The 21,440-nt window shown below is 37.5% G+C and overlaps 1 protein-coding gene across 2 annotated transcripts; it reads right to left on the bottom strand.

Annotated features, from left to right (window-relative positions):
* Positions 1-57: 57 nt before the first annotated feature.
* LOC134812828 (fatty-acid amide hydrolase 2-B-like) lies at positions 58-15,586 on the bottom strand. Of its 2 annotated transcripts, none has more exons than XM_063820404.1 (13): positions 15,423-15,586; positions 12,910-13,027; positions 11,628-11,812; positions 11,165-11,341; positions 10,912-11,030; positions 9,978-10,077; positions 9,462-9,591; positions 9,126-9,271; positions 6,268-6,414; positions 5,261-5,477; positions 2,088-2,229; positions 1,534-1,657; positions 58-1,160 (listed from the first exon to the last, which is right to left on the bottom strand). In XM_063820404.1, exons 1-13 carry the CDS (start codon positions 15,510-15,512, stop codon positions 945-947), a joined length of 1,911 nt encoding a protein of 636 aa, XP_063676474.1. In that variant the 5' UTR covers positions 15,513-15,586; the 3' UTR covers positions 58-944. The 2 variants fall into 2 exon arrangements, with proteins under 2 accessions (XP_063676474.1, XP_063676475.1); XM_063820405.1 differs by lacking the exon at positions 5,261-5,477 and adding an exon at positions 4,070-4,286 and having other exon boundaries at positions 843-1,160.
* Positions 15,587-21,440: the final 5,854 nt, after the last annotated feature.

Raw genomic sequence — 21,440 nt, 5'->3', positions numbered from 1 at the left:
AGCAATTTTTGTGAGTTAAAGTAAACTGTAAATTTGACCAAAGAAATAAAACTGTCAGCAGTTTGAGGAACAAGAATTTCTCATGTGACAACAAATCATAAACTCAAAAAATCTGCATTTAATCCAGAGAACATCTAACAACTACAACTGAACATTGCTTATTTACAAATAATTTAACAACTATCAATTTAGGAAAGTTTAAGCTTAAAGCTAGAAAAATTTACATATTCATTGAAGAATGAGTGGAATTTCGTGCACTTATGGGAATTAAATTACGACTCGTTTATTCTGTTTTCCAGTTAAATTATAAATTTCATTTTATCCCATACCTTATAAACATATTTAAACTTTTTAACTTTAAAGTTATACGATTGAAATGATCAAACTGATTTATATTAACACAAAACTGTCGTATAGTTCAACTTTAATGATTTAAATTAAACCATTAAATCTTACACATATTATGTAGTAAGTGCAGTGAGTAGAGTAAACTGTAACGTGTATGCATATATAATATATAATAACTAAATATACGCATATTGCTCTAAAAGGATATTTACCCTAAATACTTCAAATAACCGACTTAACCATAAACATTTACTGTCTCTAATAATATGGCATTTGACTGTTTTACATAATATAACAAAATTTTCACGCAAATTCATCAATAAATTAGAGCTTATAATACCCAGTGATTTATTATTGAATAAAAACATTTAAATCTGCAAATCTAAATAACAAACCTAAACGCGGGAAAGCTTCAAAATATTCGCAATTTGCTACTAAAAAATGGCCTGACTATTTTTCAATATTAACAGGATTTCAGTTTTCGCCATCATACTTTTAAAAGTAAAAAATAACAGCTCTCCTAACGTAAATCATATGTTCATAAATCTAACGAGCAGCTACACGTTATCACGTACGTGTTTTATGTTTTCTCCCTGTCATCTGTCTACTGGAGAAGAGGAGTCTGTTGTGACTGGATTACTCTGAGATGATGTTGAGTTATTGTGATGACGTGGGCTGGATGGCATGCCTCGTATTGGCTCGTATTTGTAGACCTTGTACTTCTCTGTCGGGTCAACCCAGCCACCGAACGCTTTCTCCAGTTCCCGAGCCACAGCTATCGTCAGCCTATCCTGGTTAACTCCTCCTATAACCTGAAGGAAGAGGACTGTGTTAGTTACTTACTCTCCAAATCTTAAAGATCTGTGATGTTAGCAAATATTTCCAATCAAAAAGATGGATTTAATATTAATTAACTTCTCGTTAATAGTGCACGCTCCACGAGTATTTAACACGTGGATCACAGGGCAAAGTTCTTGACAATATTATGAATGGTATGATATCAATGCGAATAATTATATCGTATAAGGAATGTCAAGCGGGATAGCCACTGCAAAGTGGAGCCCCCACTGACCAACTGCTGAATAAAACAAAATACCAGCCAACCAATGACACCTTACCAACAATCAAGTATAAAGAATGTGTTAAATATTGTGTTTGACATATTAGGTATGTATGCATATAAACCTGAACACCAAGCGGCAGACCATTTTTGTCGAGTCCTAGAGGGACTTGAGTAACTGGAACTCCAATAATGTTCCAGATACCAGTGTACGCAAAGTTAAATCCAGTGAAACATGGCATGTGGTGTCTGAAAAACAAAATGAGTAATTATCAAGCGATAAGGGCGATTTATTCTAAATCATACTAATCCATTATTTGTATGTACTAAGTACATAACCTACCTGCTATGAGCTGGATATAAACCGGCATTTAAAATAAATAGTCGGCTTTATTAGAATAATAGCCATTATTTACACAGTTCACAGCCATTACCCAACGGATTTGTTACACAAAATTGAGTGCATTCTTATTCTGTAGTGCCTTGCGTTTGTAGCACGATGGTTTTTTGAATCCAACTGGAGCTCAGGGCGGAAATTGCACCAAACACCTCATAATTTAATAACGTCAAAATTTATAACGAAAACCCCTGGTGTATTCATGGTATCATAATGGTATATATAAATGATAATCATAATGGTTACAGTGGTACCCATTACAAAGTTTACAAGCCTACAAACCTTGGTGCTGTCATGGGATGGGATGGGTATAACAGGACAGTATCTCCCTCAAGTAGCTCGTGGATAAAATCTCTCAGTTCTTGTCCCATCGCTAGCAATTGATCTATACTCGCTTTAGCCATCGGGATTCTTTCCATCATTCCTGAAATTAACAAAATTAGTGACTTAACTCCATTTATATTCCAAACGTCGGCACTCGGTAGTTAGGTGTGTGTACTAGACGACCACCCAGGTTCATAATGTGACAGCACATGATATCTTTATTCTATATATATCTATAATCTATACGCACAGTGCACACACGAAGCATTTAAAGTGGCTGTTTTTGTTTACAGCCTAGCTTTTAAATATATTTAAATCAGCCTTTCAGGGGTTGCGTATATTTACTATACGTATAGTCAATAAAGAAGCAGCCATAAATGCCTCTTGTTTAAGCTTTATAAACACTATATCCCCCTAAAATGTCGCACATAAGTTAAATAAGGTACGAAATGCGAATATGAGGAGATGGTGAGGATATCACAATTTTCAAATGTACTCTGTAAAATGTGTCATTCACCGGGCCCCTTTCTATCATTCCTGAAACGATCAAACATTTAATGATTTCACTCTTTTCACACTTGTTTGCACACAATGTTTTTCACAAAAACCAGATTTCCTGTGATAACTTACAATGTACATTGTACATGTTACATAGAATTGGGATGTACTCTGCAAAACTAATCATGTGATTTGATAAGAATATCACACGATTTTATCATTCGATTTTTATCAAAGTACGATTTTATCAGCCGATTTCATCGAAGTACGATTTTATCATACGATTTCATCATCCGATTTTATTGTTATAGATTGAATCGAGCTAGTTCCTAGCTCTCTCCTGATTCTTCTAGAACCTTCCACGAGGACCAAATATCTCCTGATATTTACGGGTTAAACCACTAGTCCGTAAAGAGGACAGTTAAAACCACTAGTCCGTAGAGAGGATAGTTAAACAACAGTTAAAACAACGGTTAACTACCTTGTTTTAATTATAAACTTAGACCTCTCCGAAACATGTAGGTTTAGCGTAAGGGTCAGGGTTCCGCGATCTTAGTTTGTTCATTATTCCAATTATTCTGATTTTACTATCATACTATCTTTCACTTGAACTTCGAGTATCTATCTATTCTCCACGCACCGGTGATAACATTATCATACGATTCGAAATATTCTTAACGTGAGCTTTTAAAAAGCAAGCTGCCCTGCAATCTAAAAAGCAGCGAAAATATTTCAAATATTTATTCGAAATCAAAACGTAATCACATCTAACACAAACAGTTCTTTTATCATTTATAGCGCGTTGTTGATTTACGGTTGCCCAGTCTCAGCCTTATAAGGCACGATGAACACGTGATCAACACAACACGTGATCAACAATCTTTAACCCATAACGCAGAACTGATTACACACAGTTGAAGAACATGTTAATTAATCACTCCGTCTACCCCACTCACACTATACCCTCCGTTACCCCCAATATCTTACTACATAGCATTATTAATATGGTAACTGTTACTAGTTGAAGGTTCTCGTAAGCCCGAATTCTTACAATCCAGGAAATAAAAATACAGTGGCTTCATGAAAATATTGTGATTAATAATTTCCCAGGCATTCTGAGAACGGATTTTCAAGATAACATTGACGTCAATTTGTTTACTGTCTGACAATAAAACATGCAGTTCTACAGTCTACAATACGTGTTTTGCCGTAAAACAATTATAATGTAACGACGGAAAATTATGCACATTCTTCTCCGGGAGAATGGTCGTTTCCTTGGTATGTTACGTAGCGGTACAGAATGCTACGTAGGATCGTTGGCTGTCCGAAAACATCACGCTACTTTGGCATTTCACAAAATCTGATGTTGAAAATAAATATAAACCTAAATATTTAAAATTAGAAAAGTTTAAAGTAGGAAATGTTAAACCAAGCTGAACAACCTGTGATGATAACGTAGAAGGTATGATCTGACATTCCAACACACTTCTTCAGCATTTCTTTGTACATGTTCTTTAATGGCCAGATCATAACTCGAGACCTCGGTGTTGTCCTTTGTGGAAGAGCAGAATTGAGAGAATTTAGGATCCCCGTTGTTGTTAATAATTGCCATCCAGATGGCAGTGAGTAACGTAGCAACATGATTTCCTTCTTCTCCACCTAGGAGAGTTCCCAACTGCGATTAACGGTTCATACGGCTGATTAAGATTAAATTAAGATTAAAGCTGTGCTTCTTGAAGTTTTACCCTACACATGATGATAATATCAGTGCAGTATAATGATAGTATTGTCTAGGACATGCCGATCATTACATCTAAATACCAAAGTTCTGATCGTTAAATACCAGTAGCTCTGAGAGGCCGTTAACCATTATGTAGCTTTAAGTAGTTTTCATCAATATCATGTGACAGTAGACATTAGCACTTACACTTGCACATTCCTGATATATTGTATGTGCTGTCAGGTACTCCCCCGATGGTTTTTGTATCAAATAGTTTATGTATATAATGCGTTATCCTCCATCTTGTATTTTTATGATATATCTACATCTATTACAGATGTAGGATATACATACAAATATTAGATTTAAGAACGCAGTGTCCTAGAATACTATCATTAGCGCACTACTATCATAATACCGCAGTAACAGTTTACACAGCATACATTGTGTCTGTCTGACGATATCTCATTAAAGGATAGTATCGCAACATTTGTTTCTACAATTGTTTAGCGCTGCCGTAGGAGATAGGTCTATGAAGTATTGTTACAGGCTCATTGATGCATTGCATCAGGGGTTTAGACGGTCAACATTAATTGTACATCATATACCGTACACTGCTAGTGACATTGGTTACTAGAAAGATGTTGCCAATAAATAACAATACCAACTTCCTGCACTGATAAGAAGGGTTGATATGATGTAATCAAAAGTCCCAGCTCCAGACAGGAATTAAATTTAGGAAGCCTTGGTATGTTACGTAGCGGTACAGAATGCTACGTAGGATTCGTTGGCTGTCCGAAAACATCACGCTACTTTGGCATTTCACAAAATCTGATGTTGAAAATAAATATAAAACTAAATATTTAAAATTAGAAAAGTTTAAAGTAGGAAATGATAAACAAGCTGAACAAACCTGTGATGATAACGTAGAAGGTATGATCTGACATTCCAACACACTTCTTCAGCATTTCTTTGTACATGTTCTTTAATGGCAGATCATAACTCGAAACCTCGGTGTTGTCCTTTGTGGACGAGCAGAATTGAGAGAATTTAGGATCCCCGTTGTTGTTAATAATTGCCATCCAGATGGGCAGTGAGTAACGCAGCAACATGATTTCCTTCTTCTCCACCTAGGAGAGTTCCAACTGCGATTAACGATTCATACGGCTGATTAAGATTAAATTAAGATTAAAGCTGTGCTTCTTGAAGTTTTACCCTACACATGATGATAATATCAGTGCAGTATAATGATAGTATTGTCTAGGACATGCCGATCATTACATCTAAATACCAAAGTTCTGATCGTTAAATACCATAGCTCTGAGAGCCGTTAACTCATTATGTAGCTTTAAGCAGTTTCCAATCAATATCATGATGACAGTAGTACACTTAGTACACTTAAGCACTACACTTAGCACATTCTGATATTATCTGTATGTGCTGGTCAGGTACTCCCCGCCCGATTGAGTTGTATTGTATCAAATAGTTTTAATGTATATAATGCGTATATCCTCCATATTTGTATTTTGTATGTATATATCCTACATCATATTACGATGTAGGATATATACATACAAATATTTAGATTTAATAATAGTCATGTCGTAGACAATACTATCATTAGACTGCACTACTATCATAATACACCAGTCAACAGATTTACACAGCAGTACATTGTGTCTTGTCTGACGTATTAATCTTCATTACAAGGATAGTATTGCAAATATTTGTTTCTAACAAATTATAGACAGCTGCCGAGGAATGATGAGTATGAAGTATTGTGTTACAGCTGCTCATATGATGCATTGTCAGATCAGGGCGTTTAGACTGATCAACATTAATTGATACATCATACTACCTGTAACACTGCTACAGTGGACAAATCCTTGATAAATCCTTGACAAATCCTCGAGTACTAACCTTTGCTCCACAAGAAGATTCCAGGAAGTTGACAACTCTGCGCTGAGCGAGTTTTAACTCCCGATCTACGGGAGAAGTAAACACTGACCAGCCATCAAACTGAGACCAGCCGTCATCTTCAACAGAGATAAACTTTATCTTCGACATCTGAAAGAGTTGTATCGCGTCGATTTGAGTTTCAATTCAATTCAACATGAGAAAGAGGCTTCGTTTTGGTAATGATTGTTATTTTTGACTCTACTCTGTACGGACTACTGTCGACATTATACGATGCTTTGTTTAGTTAGTGTCCCAGCCGGAAAAGCCACCATGCTTTGCAATTCTAAATGCTGAGGCATTGTTCAAAACCACACGTACGCCTTCTCAATTATAATAGACTGAATATTATGTGGAACCTTGATAACATGCACTATCTAATTAGACTCATGTATTGTATATCAACCATGAACCACGCCTGCTGCCAGCATCTCAAACCAAGTTAGATTCCAAGATTGGGACTGTTTGAAGTGATCTGTGTGCAAGCTAAATTCTAAACTTATTTCATCCTGTTTTACTGAAGAAAGTACTCACTAAATCTACTTTGTTCTTCATTAAGGGGGGGGGGGGGACAATGGATATTTTTTTGTGAAAGTTGATTTCGAGATAGCAGTTGACCAACAAACTAGGACCAGTGACCGAACTTTTGAGGGGGTCCCGGACCCCAACCGCCAAACGGTGCCCGCGGGGCAGCCACGCCCATATTTGGTCCAAATTAGGCCCAATTTAGCCAAATACCCTGAAAATGCCCAAAACCCAGATTTTAGGTGCTCTACTTGTAGCTAGTGGTCTCTTGAACTCGTAGATGAAATTTCATCAAGATTGAACAAAAAATGACTGAGTTATGGGCCAAAAACCATATGCCCATATTTGGGCATACGCACCAAATTTGGTAGATTTCGTCCCATAAATTGGGCAAATATCAATATTTTTGAATGAAACTTACTTTATAAGAAAGGTAAGCCTAAACTACATATTCTCTGTAAGTTATAGCTTTGTATTTGTTTAAATGTGGATACTAAGGCGAAAAAACCACAAAAAATGAACTAAATTGCCCGTATCTTGGTTCGCGATATTCGCGGAATTGATCTCATTAAAATTGTAACAACTCAATCAGTTTTCAAAATTTTTGCATGAAATTTTCGGAATCGACTCAAAATCGCATTTCCACCTTATTTTGAGATCAGATTTTTGATTTAGGCCTCCAAAAAAATTTGGCGGCCGAATTCCAAAATTTTCCCGGACAAATTCAGAATTTGGCCGCCAAATTTTTTTGGAGGCCTAAATCAAAAATCTGATCTCAAAATAAGGTGGAAATGCGATTTCGAGTCGATTCCGAAAATTTCATGCAAAAATTTTGAAAACTGATTGAGTTGTTACAATTTTAATGAGATCAATTCCGCGAATATCGCGAACCAAGATACGGGCAATTTAGTTCATTTTTTGTGGTTTTTTCGCCTTAGTATCCACATTTAAACAAATATAAAGCTATAACTTACAGAGAATATATAGTTTAGGCTTACCTTTCTTATAAAGTAAGTTTCATTCAAAAATATTGATATTTGCTCAATTTATGGGACGAAATCTACCAAATTTGGTGCGTATGCCCAAATATGGGCATATGGTTTTTGGCCCATAACTCAGTCATTTTTTGTCCAATCTTGATGAAATTTCATATACGAGTTCAGGAGACCACTAGCTACAAGAAGAGCACCTAAAATCTGGGTTTTGGGCATGTTCAGGGTATTTGGCTAAATTGGGCCTAATTTGGACCAAATATGGGTGTGGCTGCCCCGCGGGCACCGTTTGGCGGTTGGGGTCCGGGACCCCCTCAAAAGTTTGGTCACTGGTCCTAGTTTGTTGGTCAACTGCTATCTCGAAATCAAGTTTCACAAAAAAATATCCATTGTCCCCCCCCCTTAACCCTGTACATTGTGACATTGCGTTATTTGTACGCGCAGTATTTAGTACACCACTAATTAAAAATACACAAATAATTTCACGCTAGTATGAAGCCTCACACAATCTTGAATGGTAGCCAAGCTGTAAGCTATTTTGTCGATACATGCCATTGTCCACAGCCTGACAGTTGACACTGGCTGTAATTATACATTTTGGTGTGTAGAATTAGTGTCCAACACACTCGGTTGTTTATGCTTGAGATACAGATCATTCTAGAATATATATTTTCAACTTAGTATGAGGGGATTGAAATAAAATTTAAATATTTAGAGCGTAATTTAACGCTATATATTCAATAATCATTAACGTAGGTTGCGACACACTAATTTTGAGAAATCTGGAATTTTGACGTCTGGAATTTTACGCCGTGGTTATTATTGGCTGTATTATATGCGGCCAGATTGCGGTCAAACAAAAAACAATTCATTAGCCGAATATTTTATGTAAAATCTCATGAACGGTGCACGAAAGCATTCTAAAAATTCTGGAATTGAATGTCTATAGGCTCATTTCAGGGATGATAAAATAGCAGCTAATGAACTGATATTACAGTTTAACGTCATGTGATACTGGCATCATTCCAACAGCGTGTATCTTGGTCATATGATGTGCAACTATTTAACTGTACGATTAGACTTGCTGCGATATAAACGTATATATAATAATGGCTGTGTTCAGTAAAATCAACTCAAATTGTTAGATTATACGAATGATCTAGAAACGTTTAAATCTTGTAAATAATCAGAAAAACATGAGTAATGAGTAACTTCACGATTCAGATTATTACTTAAATGTGTTATTTCAAAGGAATGCTTTTAATTAACTAAATATTTTATTCAAATCAGTATTCCTTCACCTACATCGTAATTGAGAGGTTGTTCGAAGTCAACAGGTCCGTCCTTCAGGGCCATACACTTCAACATGGGCTCCAAGTCCTGTGCATATCTACAGATGGGGCCTAGTCCCAAGTACTTGGCTGACTCTACCGTTGCTCCCGGAAATTGACCTGAACTTTGAACGGTTTTTACTCTAAAGTCTATGTTTACTTCGGAAAAACTTTCATGGGATGCTTTGTTGGGCCAGATGTTAACATGATATTTTTGTACTGAAAACTAGCAGAAGATCCTCGAATTTTCAAAAATCACTATAAAATAATCTTGAACCAAAATCGATTTTCTCTGAATGAAACTACTGACCCTTGTTGGGGACCAGGAAAGGAGAAGGTTTGTGTCCGAACACGCCATTAAAGAATGCAGGCATTCTGATGCTTCCACCGATATCACTACCAATACCCATAACGCTGCAGGCTGATGCAACTGAAGCAGCCTGATAAGTGATAAATCAGTCATCAACAATTATATTATATAATGTACATAATATTACATTATATTTATTATACGCCTGCACTCTGCAGCAGTTGAGTAAGCATCAGTTATTAATTCAACAATCACGCACTTGAGCATCCGTGCATTGAATATCAAAATAATATGTAAAGTTTAACAATTAATAACATGCAAATATGTAATTCGTTTAAATCATTGTCCCATAACAAAATGTTGAACGACAGAACTAATACTTCCCGACAAAATACAGAAATCAGAACTAATACTTCCCGACAAACTACAGAAATCAGAACTAATACTTCCTGATTGATAATATATTTATAGATTATTAATTACGTAACTTAATATGCAAATGACTAGCAAACGTACCTCTCCTCCAGAGCTGCCCCCAACAATACACCTCAGATCGTAAGGGTTACACGTGTACCCGTATACAGGGTTATGAGACTCCCACCACATCGCTAACTCACTGCAAACGCAGACATGTTATTACTTTACAATATTACATATTACTTTACTTATTATATAACATATTACTTTACTCACTTAAATTTGAATATGTAACAAGTCGGAGTATGACCTCTAGAGCAAATATTGTTAATCAAAAAGCTGGCCTGAGTAAGAAGTCTGAGAGTGAACTGATCCTAACAATTAACATGCATGTCCTAGTTAATGCTTCGCTGTAACAGGGAGAATGAATAACACTTAAATATGCGATTATTTAAATCGACTGGACCAATCGTCAGGAATAAACCCTGGAATCAATAAAATCGGGAATCCAACCATATCACCTACAACTTTCCTAGTCACATTTTCGATTTATAAAAGTTTGTTAGAGTGTTGACACCAGTAATTGAACTAACACCAGCTGTCCATTTCGGTATCTAAAGTTGAGGTTTCTTACGCACTCTAATATCCTGTAGTTAATAATGTGATATCCACCACACAGAATGTAGCAAGACTGCGAGTTACATAACAAGATAACACTGTAACTACTATATAGTTTCTTTTAGAATTACAACACATCAGGACAGGGAGTGGATGATTGGGGTCGTTGATATTATATCTTTTTTAAGTGTCCTGCTTTAAGAAGCCAACACAGTAAATTTGTACAGCCGCAAAATAATAACTAGGCTGAAAGTATTTAAATAAGGCTGTAAGTTCCACAATATTCGAAATTGCTTCGTCGCGAAAGTAAAAGTAACAAAAGTAAATAACTCTAACTTCAGTTTCTTAATATTTCGCACCATGTTTACTTCAAACACAGTTATGCAATGGATCCTGGGACCTAAGAAGTACCAACCTGGTATTGGTGAGACCAATGATGATGGCTCCAGAAGCTCTCATATACTTTACCACCTCAGCATCTTCCTTACACACGTGACCAATTCTCCCTTTCAATCCTGCAGTTGCACTGAATCCCTGAAAATTTACATTTTCATTTCTTATCATGATATTGTCGTTCAAATTCCCTGGAATTTGAGCTGCCAAACCCCAGAACTGACCAGCCTCTAAGACTGAATCCCAATAGAAAATATCTCATATAATAATCTCACCTTAACAAAGATGATTTCTTTGCATGTGATAGGAACACCTAAGAATGGCATCTTCTCTACTGTGAATCTAGGATCAGTTTCGAAACTGTCTGACTTCATCAATTCATCAATTCTGTTAGCTTCATCCAAAGCTTTGGCAAATGCAGTTTGGACTACAGCATTAACCAAAGGGTTTACCTGACGATGAAATGAATTTAACCGCATAATATTACTTTTACTGTAATAACATTTATTGTACTTAAGTCTAATACGGCTGCCGGACATGCAGATGAAGAGAGTTGTTCCGAATCATGCCACTATGACCGTATAAAAGCAAGGCTACTTATTAGAATGGAGAAGTGTAATATTTAGATAACAATTATGCATAATATGTAATATTCATGCATCATACATGTACTTTTATTTTAGTAATATATAAAATATACATTAATACAGCTATTGAATGTTATTTAATTTTACTCACATCCACAATTCTATCAATGTAAAGCTCAACAAGTTGTGTGCTAGTGATTTGCCTTCTTCGGATAAGTTGCTCAAGAGTTGTGGCTGGCATCTTCAAGAAGGGTGATCGGATTGCTGGAAACTCTTTTATTGGTTTTTTTGGAGCAAAGCAACCGACAAACCATTCAAGTGCTATGTACACAAAACCTGATGAAGTTTTTCTTCTGTTACTAAGTACTAACTTCCAGCTCACTATATTGATTTCGACTAAATCTAATTTTCAAGTCCCCTTTTAATTTTTATCCATTAAGTTGATCTTCAGGCATGAATAACCTGCATTTTAGTCAATAAAGAAAAATCTTTTGTTTAAGAGCCATCTACTTAGGGCATCCGGCAAATAGGGAGGGGGTGGTTTTGGAATTTCAGACAAATCCGGACAGGGGGAGGGGGTGGTTTCTGAAAATCCGGACGTCCGGAAATTTTGGCAGAATTAACGAAAAAGTCCCATTTATTTCAACTCTTTGACACTAATTACTCTGTAAGTTAAGATCCCTGTATTTTGAACGAATGTTAAGTACTTAAATGTAATTAAATGTAACTGTGCTAATTGCTAAACTTGTTCGTCACTAAATGTATTATTGTCTATTTTAAGTAACTACACATTTTTTTAAGTGACAGTTGGTGACGAAGTTAGAGTCTCCACTCAGTGTTTCAAAACAAACTAGTTTTCCACGTTTCGGCAACTAGCAACATGCCTTTATCATGGATCGACCCACTCATAAGAGCGAAGAAAGATTACCAACTGCACATTTGATTAACAATGAATTTAAGTTGGATTTATTTGTACTCTTAAGAGTAGCTGGAGGAGGGGGGTGGCTTTGAAAATTCGGACACACCCGGACAGGGGGAGGGGGGCTGGTCTGAAAATCTGCGATTTTGGCGGACGTCCTAAGTAGATGGCCCCTTATTTTTTTTTTATTAAATACTTTTCAAATTTTACAGAGTACAGCAATAGATGAATATAAAATAGAATCGTTCAAAATATCGCCCCCATCTGTAAAATATGATGGGCACCCAAACACGGTAAACACATAGTGAACTATGTCCGCAGTAACTTGGACCCATTACATCGAATTAATCTAAATCCAAAAATTTATGAAAAACTATTTAATAACAAACAAATCCATGGTGAATAACTGTGGATATATAGTCAAAATTGGTATTTCAATACGTCCAATTCCAGATACATTAGATACAGGTCTAATATGGTCATTATGTAGGGTGCATATTTTGATCAGGCTTACCTCTGAGAAGTTTATTGACAACTATCACGTACATGATGCTCAGCACAATTATTTGCCGGAACCAACTCATGGGGAGCTTGACATGGCTCCGGGCTGGACTTTCTGACGCCATGCTGACCTAGTTGATAAAAAAGTGTTAGAAAGGAAAGGACTGTCATTCAAGAAGCCACGAGATGGATACTACATTAGGGACCATTGCTAGAACCATTCATATTTGTGCTACAGCCTACTTATATTAGTACATATTAATGATTTACCTGATAATATTAAGAGTAAAATTAAATTATTTGCTGATGACTTTAAAGGATGAGGGGACCTTAGAATTTACTTCCAAATATTCGCGTTTAAGTCCTGCGAAAGTGTGTAGAATCAAAAAATACACCAGACTGTGTAATCGATAATTCGCGCAATACCACGCTGCGCTCCTATTGGCTGATAGCAATTTTGGGCTGTGACGTCACTTATGTGTTAAGACCAACGTGCGCGCGCACCCTTCGCTCCTGTCAGCATTTTGTTCTGTTCTGTTTTAATTACGTCGTGTTACCTTTAGCGAGAGCGGTATCTTTGGTTGCGTTGAATTAGTTTAAGTAACGATTATTACTCTTTAATAGTTAAATGTAACTCAGAAAGGCTTTCTTGTAGTTGTAGTAGATATTTCTAAATAAGCTAAGATAAGTAGCATCCGCTAACAACAAAACTGCTATTTTGTTTTGACTTGTTTGAAACCCGATATGGACACAATTAAAAATAGACATATTTCTTTATACAAGAATAAAGGAATGTATAACACGGCAAGGGGCCACAGCAGATCTAAAAATCGATTGAATGTATGATGTAGTAAAAGACATTTTACTAACTGGCCCTTGGCGCCTCTAGTCCTATCTGAGTGCGCACGTGCGGTTTGACACTGCTCGTGTACCTTTAGTTTTACACTCATTTATAATTTACCGTTTTGAGTTTGCTGTGACTTGAGTGTAACAAATTACACAATAAATGTGGATGTTTTCGTCTGCTATGCTTGGTATTATATTTTGTGCTGTAATAGTTGAAAATCTGGCTTATGTTATAAGTAGTGTCTCATTGCGAGTTAGAACTTAAAAGCTTGCTGCTTGGTGCTTGTCCAACTGAAATGAAGACATGCATTTCATACCTACCCGATCCATTTTTATAAGGACCGTGTTGTGTTGATATGACATGTTGATATATCAATTGTGATACAATACAGGGAGTTGCTAGGTGTTACGTTGGGACACCTAGCAACTTTCTTTCTGTGTGACTTCAATCTTATTTCAGGTGTATCTCGGCTCATGGTTATCGTAGGGTGATAATTATTTTTTCAACCGGTCATAAAAAGTCTCCTCTCCATTGGTTATAGGCTCGTTAGTATCGTAAATTGTTAATGTATTCTTAATTAGTAATTTAGTCTGCCCGCACGCTCATTTTACCTGTATTTCTATATGCGCGGATCAGAGCAGGTCCCATAATTGACAGGTTCAAATTGTTTTGGCGGGATATCTTGGCGTGCGAATGAAATACAGCTTTGAGGATTTCACTAAAGTGGTTTATACGATTAATGTAATAGAAGGATTTGCACGAGAAAAAAACTTTTTCTAAGGTCCCCTCATCCTTTAAGCTCAATGGAATACTTTTCAGCATGAGTCATGACACTATGGTTAAAGATTTAAAGGAACTTAAAGGACCTCACAGTGGGGCTCCATGCTGACATTTAGCAAAAAAGTCATGTCTCCAAAATCACTTTAAACTAGTTTAATCTAATAGCCAGGTTGTTTCTGAGCTCAGAACCTTTTGATTTTTGATTCTATCTCATTCCTGAGCAAAGTTACAGCCCTGTAAAGTCAGGCGCTGGGATATTTATAGATTTGGCAGTGAAAAATATTCTGAATGTGCATGTCCAGGCAAGATATCTTAACATCGTATTTTTGAATTAAAACTATTGGGATAGTCCCACATGAGTTTTCCTAGTAATGTCAAGCTCGTTGGTAGTCAATTTAAGCAAAATTGAGATTCTTTTGGCAAAAAATCGAGATTTTGTGAATTAATTAATTAGTAAGTGGCCTTGGAGGTTGAATCCTACTCAATGTTTAGTTATGCATTTAGACTTTAATAATAAGATCAAGTTATTCTATTAATGGGGTTATTCTAGGAGAATCTGTGAAAAATATAAATATCTAACCACCCAAATCAATAAATTATTAACTACAACTTTATAAATAAATTACAAAATAAATTCAAAAAGCATCCCCAAAAGATAACCCTATTTATACTTCCCAGTGGAATAAAGATTTATAAATCGCTTTTTTGCCACAAAAGGGTGGAAATAAAGATAATCGTTATGCTTCTCTTTATTATTACTTTATTAGCATAGCTAGGTCCTTCAATTCTCCCTAATACTTCATTTGAAACATTCCAAAAATGTGAATCATTAGAAATATCCTTAGAAATTATATCTTTCTAAACCCTTCTAATTTAATCTTAAAACTTAAAACAGTCACCGAGTTCTTAACATCTGAAGGGAGTTTGTTCCAGTAAGGAATAACTCGCTCTGGAAGAAATGAACTTTGGAGATTCCTAATCTTTGCCATACTCTTACAACATCTGTTGGATGATACAAGATTAACACCAGATCTGCTCACTTTGAACCAATCTGAGCCGTACTCGGTCAAACCATTAATAACCTTAAAAGCTTCAATTAGGTCCCCACGCGACGTATTCGCCGCTCTGCCAGCGTTGTCAAATTGAGAATTTCCAGTCTACGGCTGTAAGGAAGGGTACCCACCTCATCAATAAGACGGGTAAACCGCCTCTGGACGCTCTCCAGCTCCAAAACAATCCCCCAACTTCCATGAGCCGCAACTGGATTCCACAATTGGACACAATACTCTAGATGAGGTCTTATCAAAGCTTTATAGATGGTTATCCTAACTCCTTTTTCCCTTATTACTAAATTCCTTATAATGCAAGTCACTATACTTAACTATTATAAATATACTTTAGTGGAGTTAGTGCGTATGCTGGCAGGCAACAGATAGCTGGTATTTAATACACGAGCTGTTAAAGACGACCTGACCACACCGTCACTCTCATTTGCACAGTTGGTGAAATAAATAATAAAAGGACACAGACGCAGTTAAGCTTTTATAAGCCCTGGTTGACTGCTGAGAGTGGCGACGGGTTCTTCATTATTGAATAAAGTATATTCTGAAATCTGATAATATTGCTACACTCAAGTTACATTTAATTTTTAAGCTAAATTTTCATACATTTATATGTCACATATTAGCTCATAATACTAAATGCTAAAACGATTAAAAAACAATAGGCAAGAGTTCCAAAACCAATACAAGCATGATACCAGGCTGAGACCAACATTGAACAAATTGTTATCGGCGGTCGCGCTCTACTGCAAGAAAAGGGCTTTGGTTAGAGCAAGCAGTGTCCAGATCCATTTTTGATGGATTGACGTCAGACGTGGCGCGCGCTACTTCAAAGCATTTTAACTCGAGTAAGGTGAATATCAATATTTTAGCAATTTTTACCCCCTCCCCCTTGATTACTTCCGTAATCAACCGAAATCAAGACCCAACCCCCCTCCTGACAGCAATGTTACGTAATCATGGCATGACCCCCCCTCCCTTCACATAGCCATGTGCCTACGCGTACTGCGTGACGCGCTTGTTTCACAAGTAGGATAGGCACATACAGATCAGCACACATAAGATGGTACGTGTGCGCGCGCGCAGTGCTGACAATAGCGTCGTATTTAACCCCGGGTGCACGTACATCGTGTGCGATGATTGGTATCTATTTGAGGGTTTATGTCTATTCCAAGAAGTTTTTAGACGATGAAATCAGAAATACAGGAATTGTGGTACAATAAGAAATTAGAAATTTAAAAAATCCTACGATTGAAATACAATTTGAATTACAACAGGATTACATAAAAATATAAGTATTCTTTGTATATTATAAAGAAACTAAAAAGCCCGTGGTCACACAAAGGAAGCTAATAGTATTCTTTTTAGTCAGTTTTTATCGCATCAAAAAATATCTGTCACGACCGAGTATACAGCCCATTAAAATATAGCTCGCAATGAACACAACGTATAATTACCACAACGTATAATTACCACAAAACCGATAAAAATGTCGTTTTAACAACTTTCACGTGGACGGTCGTACAATGTACAAAGATAATTCTAGAATTATAGTAGAGATAGTTTTACAATTTGAATTGCATGTAAATAATTTTCAAATGATTCTGTCATAAATGCTAAAAACAATTTCGTACATAAACAAATAATATGTACTAAATAACTAAAGACAATTTCATAGAAATGATTACGGAAGATTACAGATTGAAAGTATAAATGATAACGAGATTACATCACACTTCGTGATCCGCAAGAAACGGATTCATTTGCATAACATATAACATATAACAATCCGGTGACCGACAACCAATCCATCCGGCCGCAACAATCACTTCGCGATCAGTAAGAAATAGGTTAGATCTTTCAGTCCCAACATTGACTTCGTGATCAGTAAGAAACAGGTTAGATCTTTCAGTCCCAACATTGACTTCGTAATCAGTAAGAAACGGGTTCATTCCTGCAGGCCCAACTCCGACCGGATGCTGAAAAAGTACATGTTGTCATTGACATATTTACTCATCTGTAAATGTAATCTACTAATCTGTTACGTAAAACAGCAAATGATATATTTCAGCCCCTATCACTTGATCGTGCTAATATTTAATATGTAAGATACATTTTGTTCTTTACTACTGCCCGATCGGATGAACTGGGAAGTTAGGGGAGAATAGTGGAACTAATAATATTTTCACAATAAATGTATTTAATTTTAATTGCGGTTGTGAGTATAGTTAAACATTGACACTGAAATGATGCGAGAGATACTCTTTTGTGCTAATAAGGACATAAAGTGCTCGGTTGATCAGGAGCGAGCTTAGTGTGCAGTGTGAGCTGAAGACAATTTACACAAGTATTTTGAAAGCTCCTGCTAATAAAATCCTTTCATATCACTTGTATGTTTTAAATATCCCCCTCCAGGTTAGTGTGAGTGTGTGCAGTGCAGGAGCGACACGGGCGATTGTGTCGCTCCTACGCTACACTCTTAATCTCGGTTTACCGTGCAACTGCAAGGCATAATGCAGAAGATTTTCTATTTCAAAGTTAGCTACTATACTATCAAAGAAAGCTTGTAGGATCAGAGGTTATAAGTTGGCAACATACAGCTTAACTGAATATAGGTAGCAAGTTTTGTGAGATGTGCTTCAGTGAGCGGAAATTAAAGTCACGACGACGTCGCAGATTGTGAGTCAGCGAAGCTACATTTACCGACTTCTAATCCCGGACCTTACTAAAATGTATTCCAATGAAATCGCAAATTTGGAAAGAATTAGCTACGGTAACAAGACATCTGTCCGACAGCGACTATTGTCCGACTCAAGTTATCAGAAAAAAAGACATATGTCCGGAATTGTGATATAATTTCAATACGACACATTTCCAATTAGAGACATGATCTGAACTGTTACTAGCTACTTTGTATACGTAACATTTCCAATTTGATATATGATCTGAGCTGAACTCTACCATAGTTTATTTTCATTTGATGTCGATATATTGGACGAATGTTATATATAAATCAGTTCAGGACATGGTCCTTCGAGCCTTGCTTGCGTCGAGGGGTAAACTGAAGATTGGTTGCGTTTTTGGATTGCGATAACTGATTCCCATACCGCTCTCTTATATGCACTGTAGGCTGTGATGTGATCGACAGCCTGTTACAGCTTGTTAGTGTACGGCTAGCACGATCCTGTCCTCAAATAGTCAATCACGTATCGATGGATCGGATCTCAATGGATCAAATCAGGATTAGGACAGTGGGAGCCACTGGGAGACCTTGGGTCAGAAAACTGATCCGGCCCCCAAGAGGGGTCAGATCACATCACTAATTAGTGACATATAATTAGTGATGTGATTCACTGATTCATGGATTGAATATAATTGACACATAAATGGGCTAGATCTGGGGTAGAGTTCACATGTAAATTCTGTAAATCATAGCTGTACATTAAGAAGTAAACATGATCTGACTGCTCGACTCGTAGACCACATAAGGGACGGGAGCTCTTGCTTAAGGGGGGGGGGGGGGGGGGGGGGGGGGGGGGGGGGGGGGGGGGGGGGGGGGGGGGGGGGGGGGGGTTCTCGTATCAAGGGATGTGAGACGTACTTGCTAAAGGCATGTAAGGAGAGTGAGCCGATCAAGTGTTCTTAGGTATATATACTGGAAGATAGAAGGTCGCATTCTATCAACAGTCATGCCTACCTTCTCCACGTTCCTAAATGGTTTCAACATTGTGGATGTCTAAAGCAATCTACATCCTGAAGTTGGCGCTCATTGGTCATCAACTGAACCAATCGAAACTCTCCTGGCAGAAGAAGGAGAAAGTCCGTACCCTAGCTCCTTGGATAGTATTCTGCTACATGCAGTTCTGGTTCTCTTCTCCCTCCCTAGAAGATGCAGCCGTTAACGACCTCAAGATGTTCACCTCTCTACAGAGGTTTAGCAAAGTTCCTGGAAGACTTTCGAAGAAAATCGTGAAGAAGACGAGCGAAATCATCCAGCGACACACCTGGTACCTATCAGAAGAGTTGATTCCTATTGCACTCTTCTCAGATAAAGTCCCGGACGAGAAGAAAGAAATCCTTGCCGCTAAGATAGGAAAACTACCCTCCCGATCTTTACCTATACAGAAACCGAAGCTGCCCACTATCAATGAGAAGTCTTGCCTTGGTGACTTCGTGGGACCCCGCTCCATCCTCATCTTCCAGCTACTTGGGGAGTCTCACACCTTCCTATCAAAAGATGAGTGGTGGCTTCTACCTCAATACGACGACATGAAGCGGGGTCTCCGGAATCTTGTCCCCCTGAACGACTCCTGCGAGCGGGCTCTAGCGCTAGCCACTCGACTCAACGGGGCAATCACAAGGGACGAGGACTCATGGCAGGAGCTGGTGAGGGTGGTGGCTTCGCATCACGAGAAGTTCCCGATCAAGACCAAAGAAGATCTGAAGAAGTTTTTGTAGTTTAAATAGATGTTTTTAAGTAGTATTACAATTATGTATGATTTAATTTTCATAACTTTTAACAATAAAATTAATGTACAAATTTGTTAAAAAAATATGGGTGTGGCACATAGGGCGTGGTCACAGGAATTTTAAACCATGTTCAAACGAAATGCTTGGGTCACATTTATATTCGAGTAGAAAGTCTCAAAGCTCTAAATCAATCCAATCATTTAAAAATCTGCGATTTTCGTGTTTTTATGTGTATAAGAAATAGGGGCGTGGTCCACGGCCAGGGCGTGGTCACAGAGTTTTGAAAATATGTTTAAACGAAATGCCATCATCACATTTATATTAGAGTAGAAAGTCTCAAAGCACAGAAATGACGCTTTCATGTTAAAAAATGCGATTTTCCCTATTTTACCTGTATAAGAAACGCTATAAAAATGGGCGTGGCATGTGCGGACCATATCCGGAACACTAGAGTCAAAAAAAATTTTTTGGTCGTTCCTGACCCTATATAGCAACTAATAAGATATGATGTCTAATTATTTGAACAACTTTTGGTAAAATGAACCACTCTAGTCAACAAGTGCTTGATTCTGACAGATATATCTACACCAGGAAGAAATCTGATGACAGCGTCCTCTCCTCTGCTTGGCGTTGCCAGAAGAACAAAACTCTTAAATGTCCCTGCCACTGTTACCTCGCTCTCACAGACAACACTCTTTCCATTGGACGTAAACCAGATTCGGCTACCCCACTGAGACTCGAACTCCTTACAACGCTCAAGAGGAAGGCTGCAGAACAACCCCTGTCGGCGACTCAGAACCTGATATCAGAAGTCCTTGCTAATGCTTCAACAGAAGTAAACCAGACGCTACCTAATATGGAATCCCTAGGAAAAGTCGTCCAACTAGCCAGAGCTTCTGCCTCCGGATCTGCCCAACATACCGGGTCGAAGACTTCTCTTGAATTCGTTCTTCCTCCCAGCTGCACATCTACAAGAAGAGACGAACAATTTCTCCTCTTTGATGGGAAGACTGACAGAGATGAGAGAAGATATTTCCCCAAAGTTACACCATACATATCCAGAGGATATGTGGGTGTTCTGGAATCATTTCGCCAGTATTATTCAGGATCCAGAGCTCCCTCGGAGAGGTTTCAAAGAGGTTTCAAAGAGGTTTCAAAACCCGAGTGAATCGCCCAAAGCCCTCTGTTCAAGAATATTTTCGTGCTATTAAGGAACAACAGGTTGTTACAGATTATCATCTGGATCGGCTTGCTGTTGGAAAGACTCCTTCCAAAAAGAAGAGGATTTCCAGCAGTATTCTGTACAACCTTTCTTCTACACGGCATACCCAACAAAGATTGAGTAATTGTTCGCTGTTGCGAAATACTTTGGTAATTATATTGAGT

The sequence above is a fragment of the Bolinopsis microptera genome, chromosome 3 (genome assembly GCF_026151205.1).
Source record: "Bolinopsis microptera isolate Bmic1 chromosome 3, MBARI_Bmic_1.0, whole genome shotgun sequence".
Classification (NCBI taxonomy): Eukaryota; Metazoa; Ctenophora; class Tentaculata; order Lobata; family Bolinopsidae; genus Bolinopsis; species Bolinopsis microptera.
This window is presented reverse-complemented; position numbering and strand designations above follow the sequence as displayed.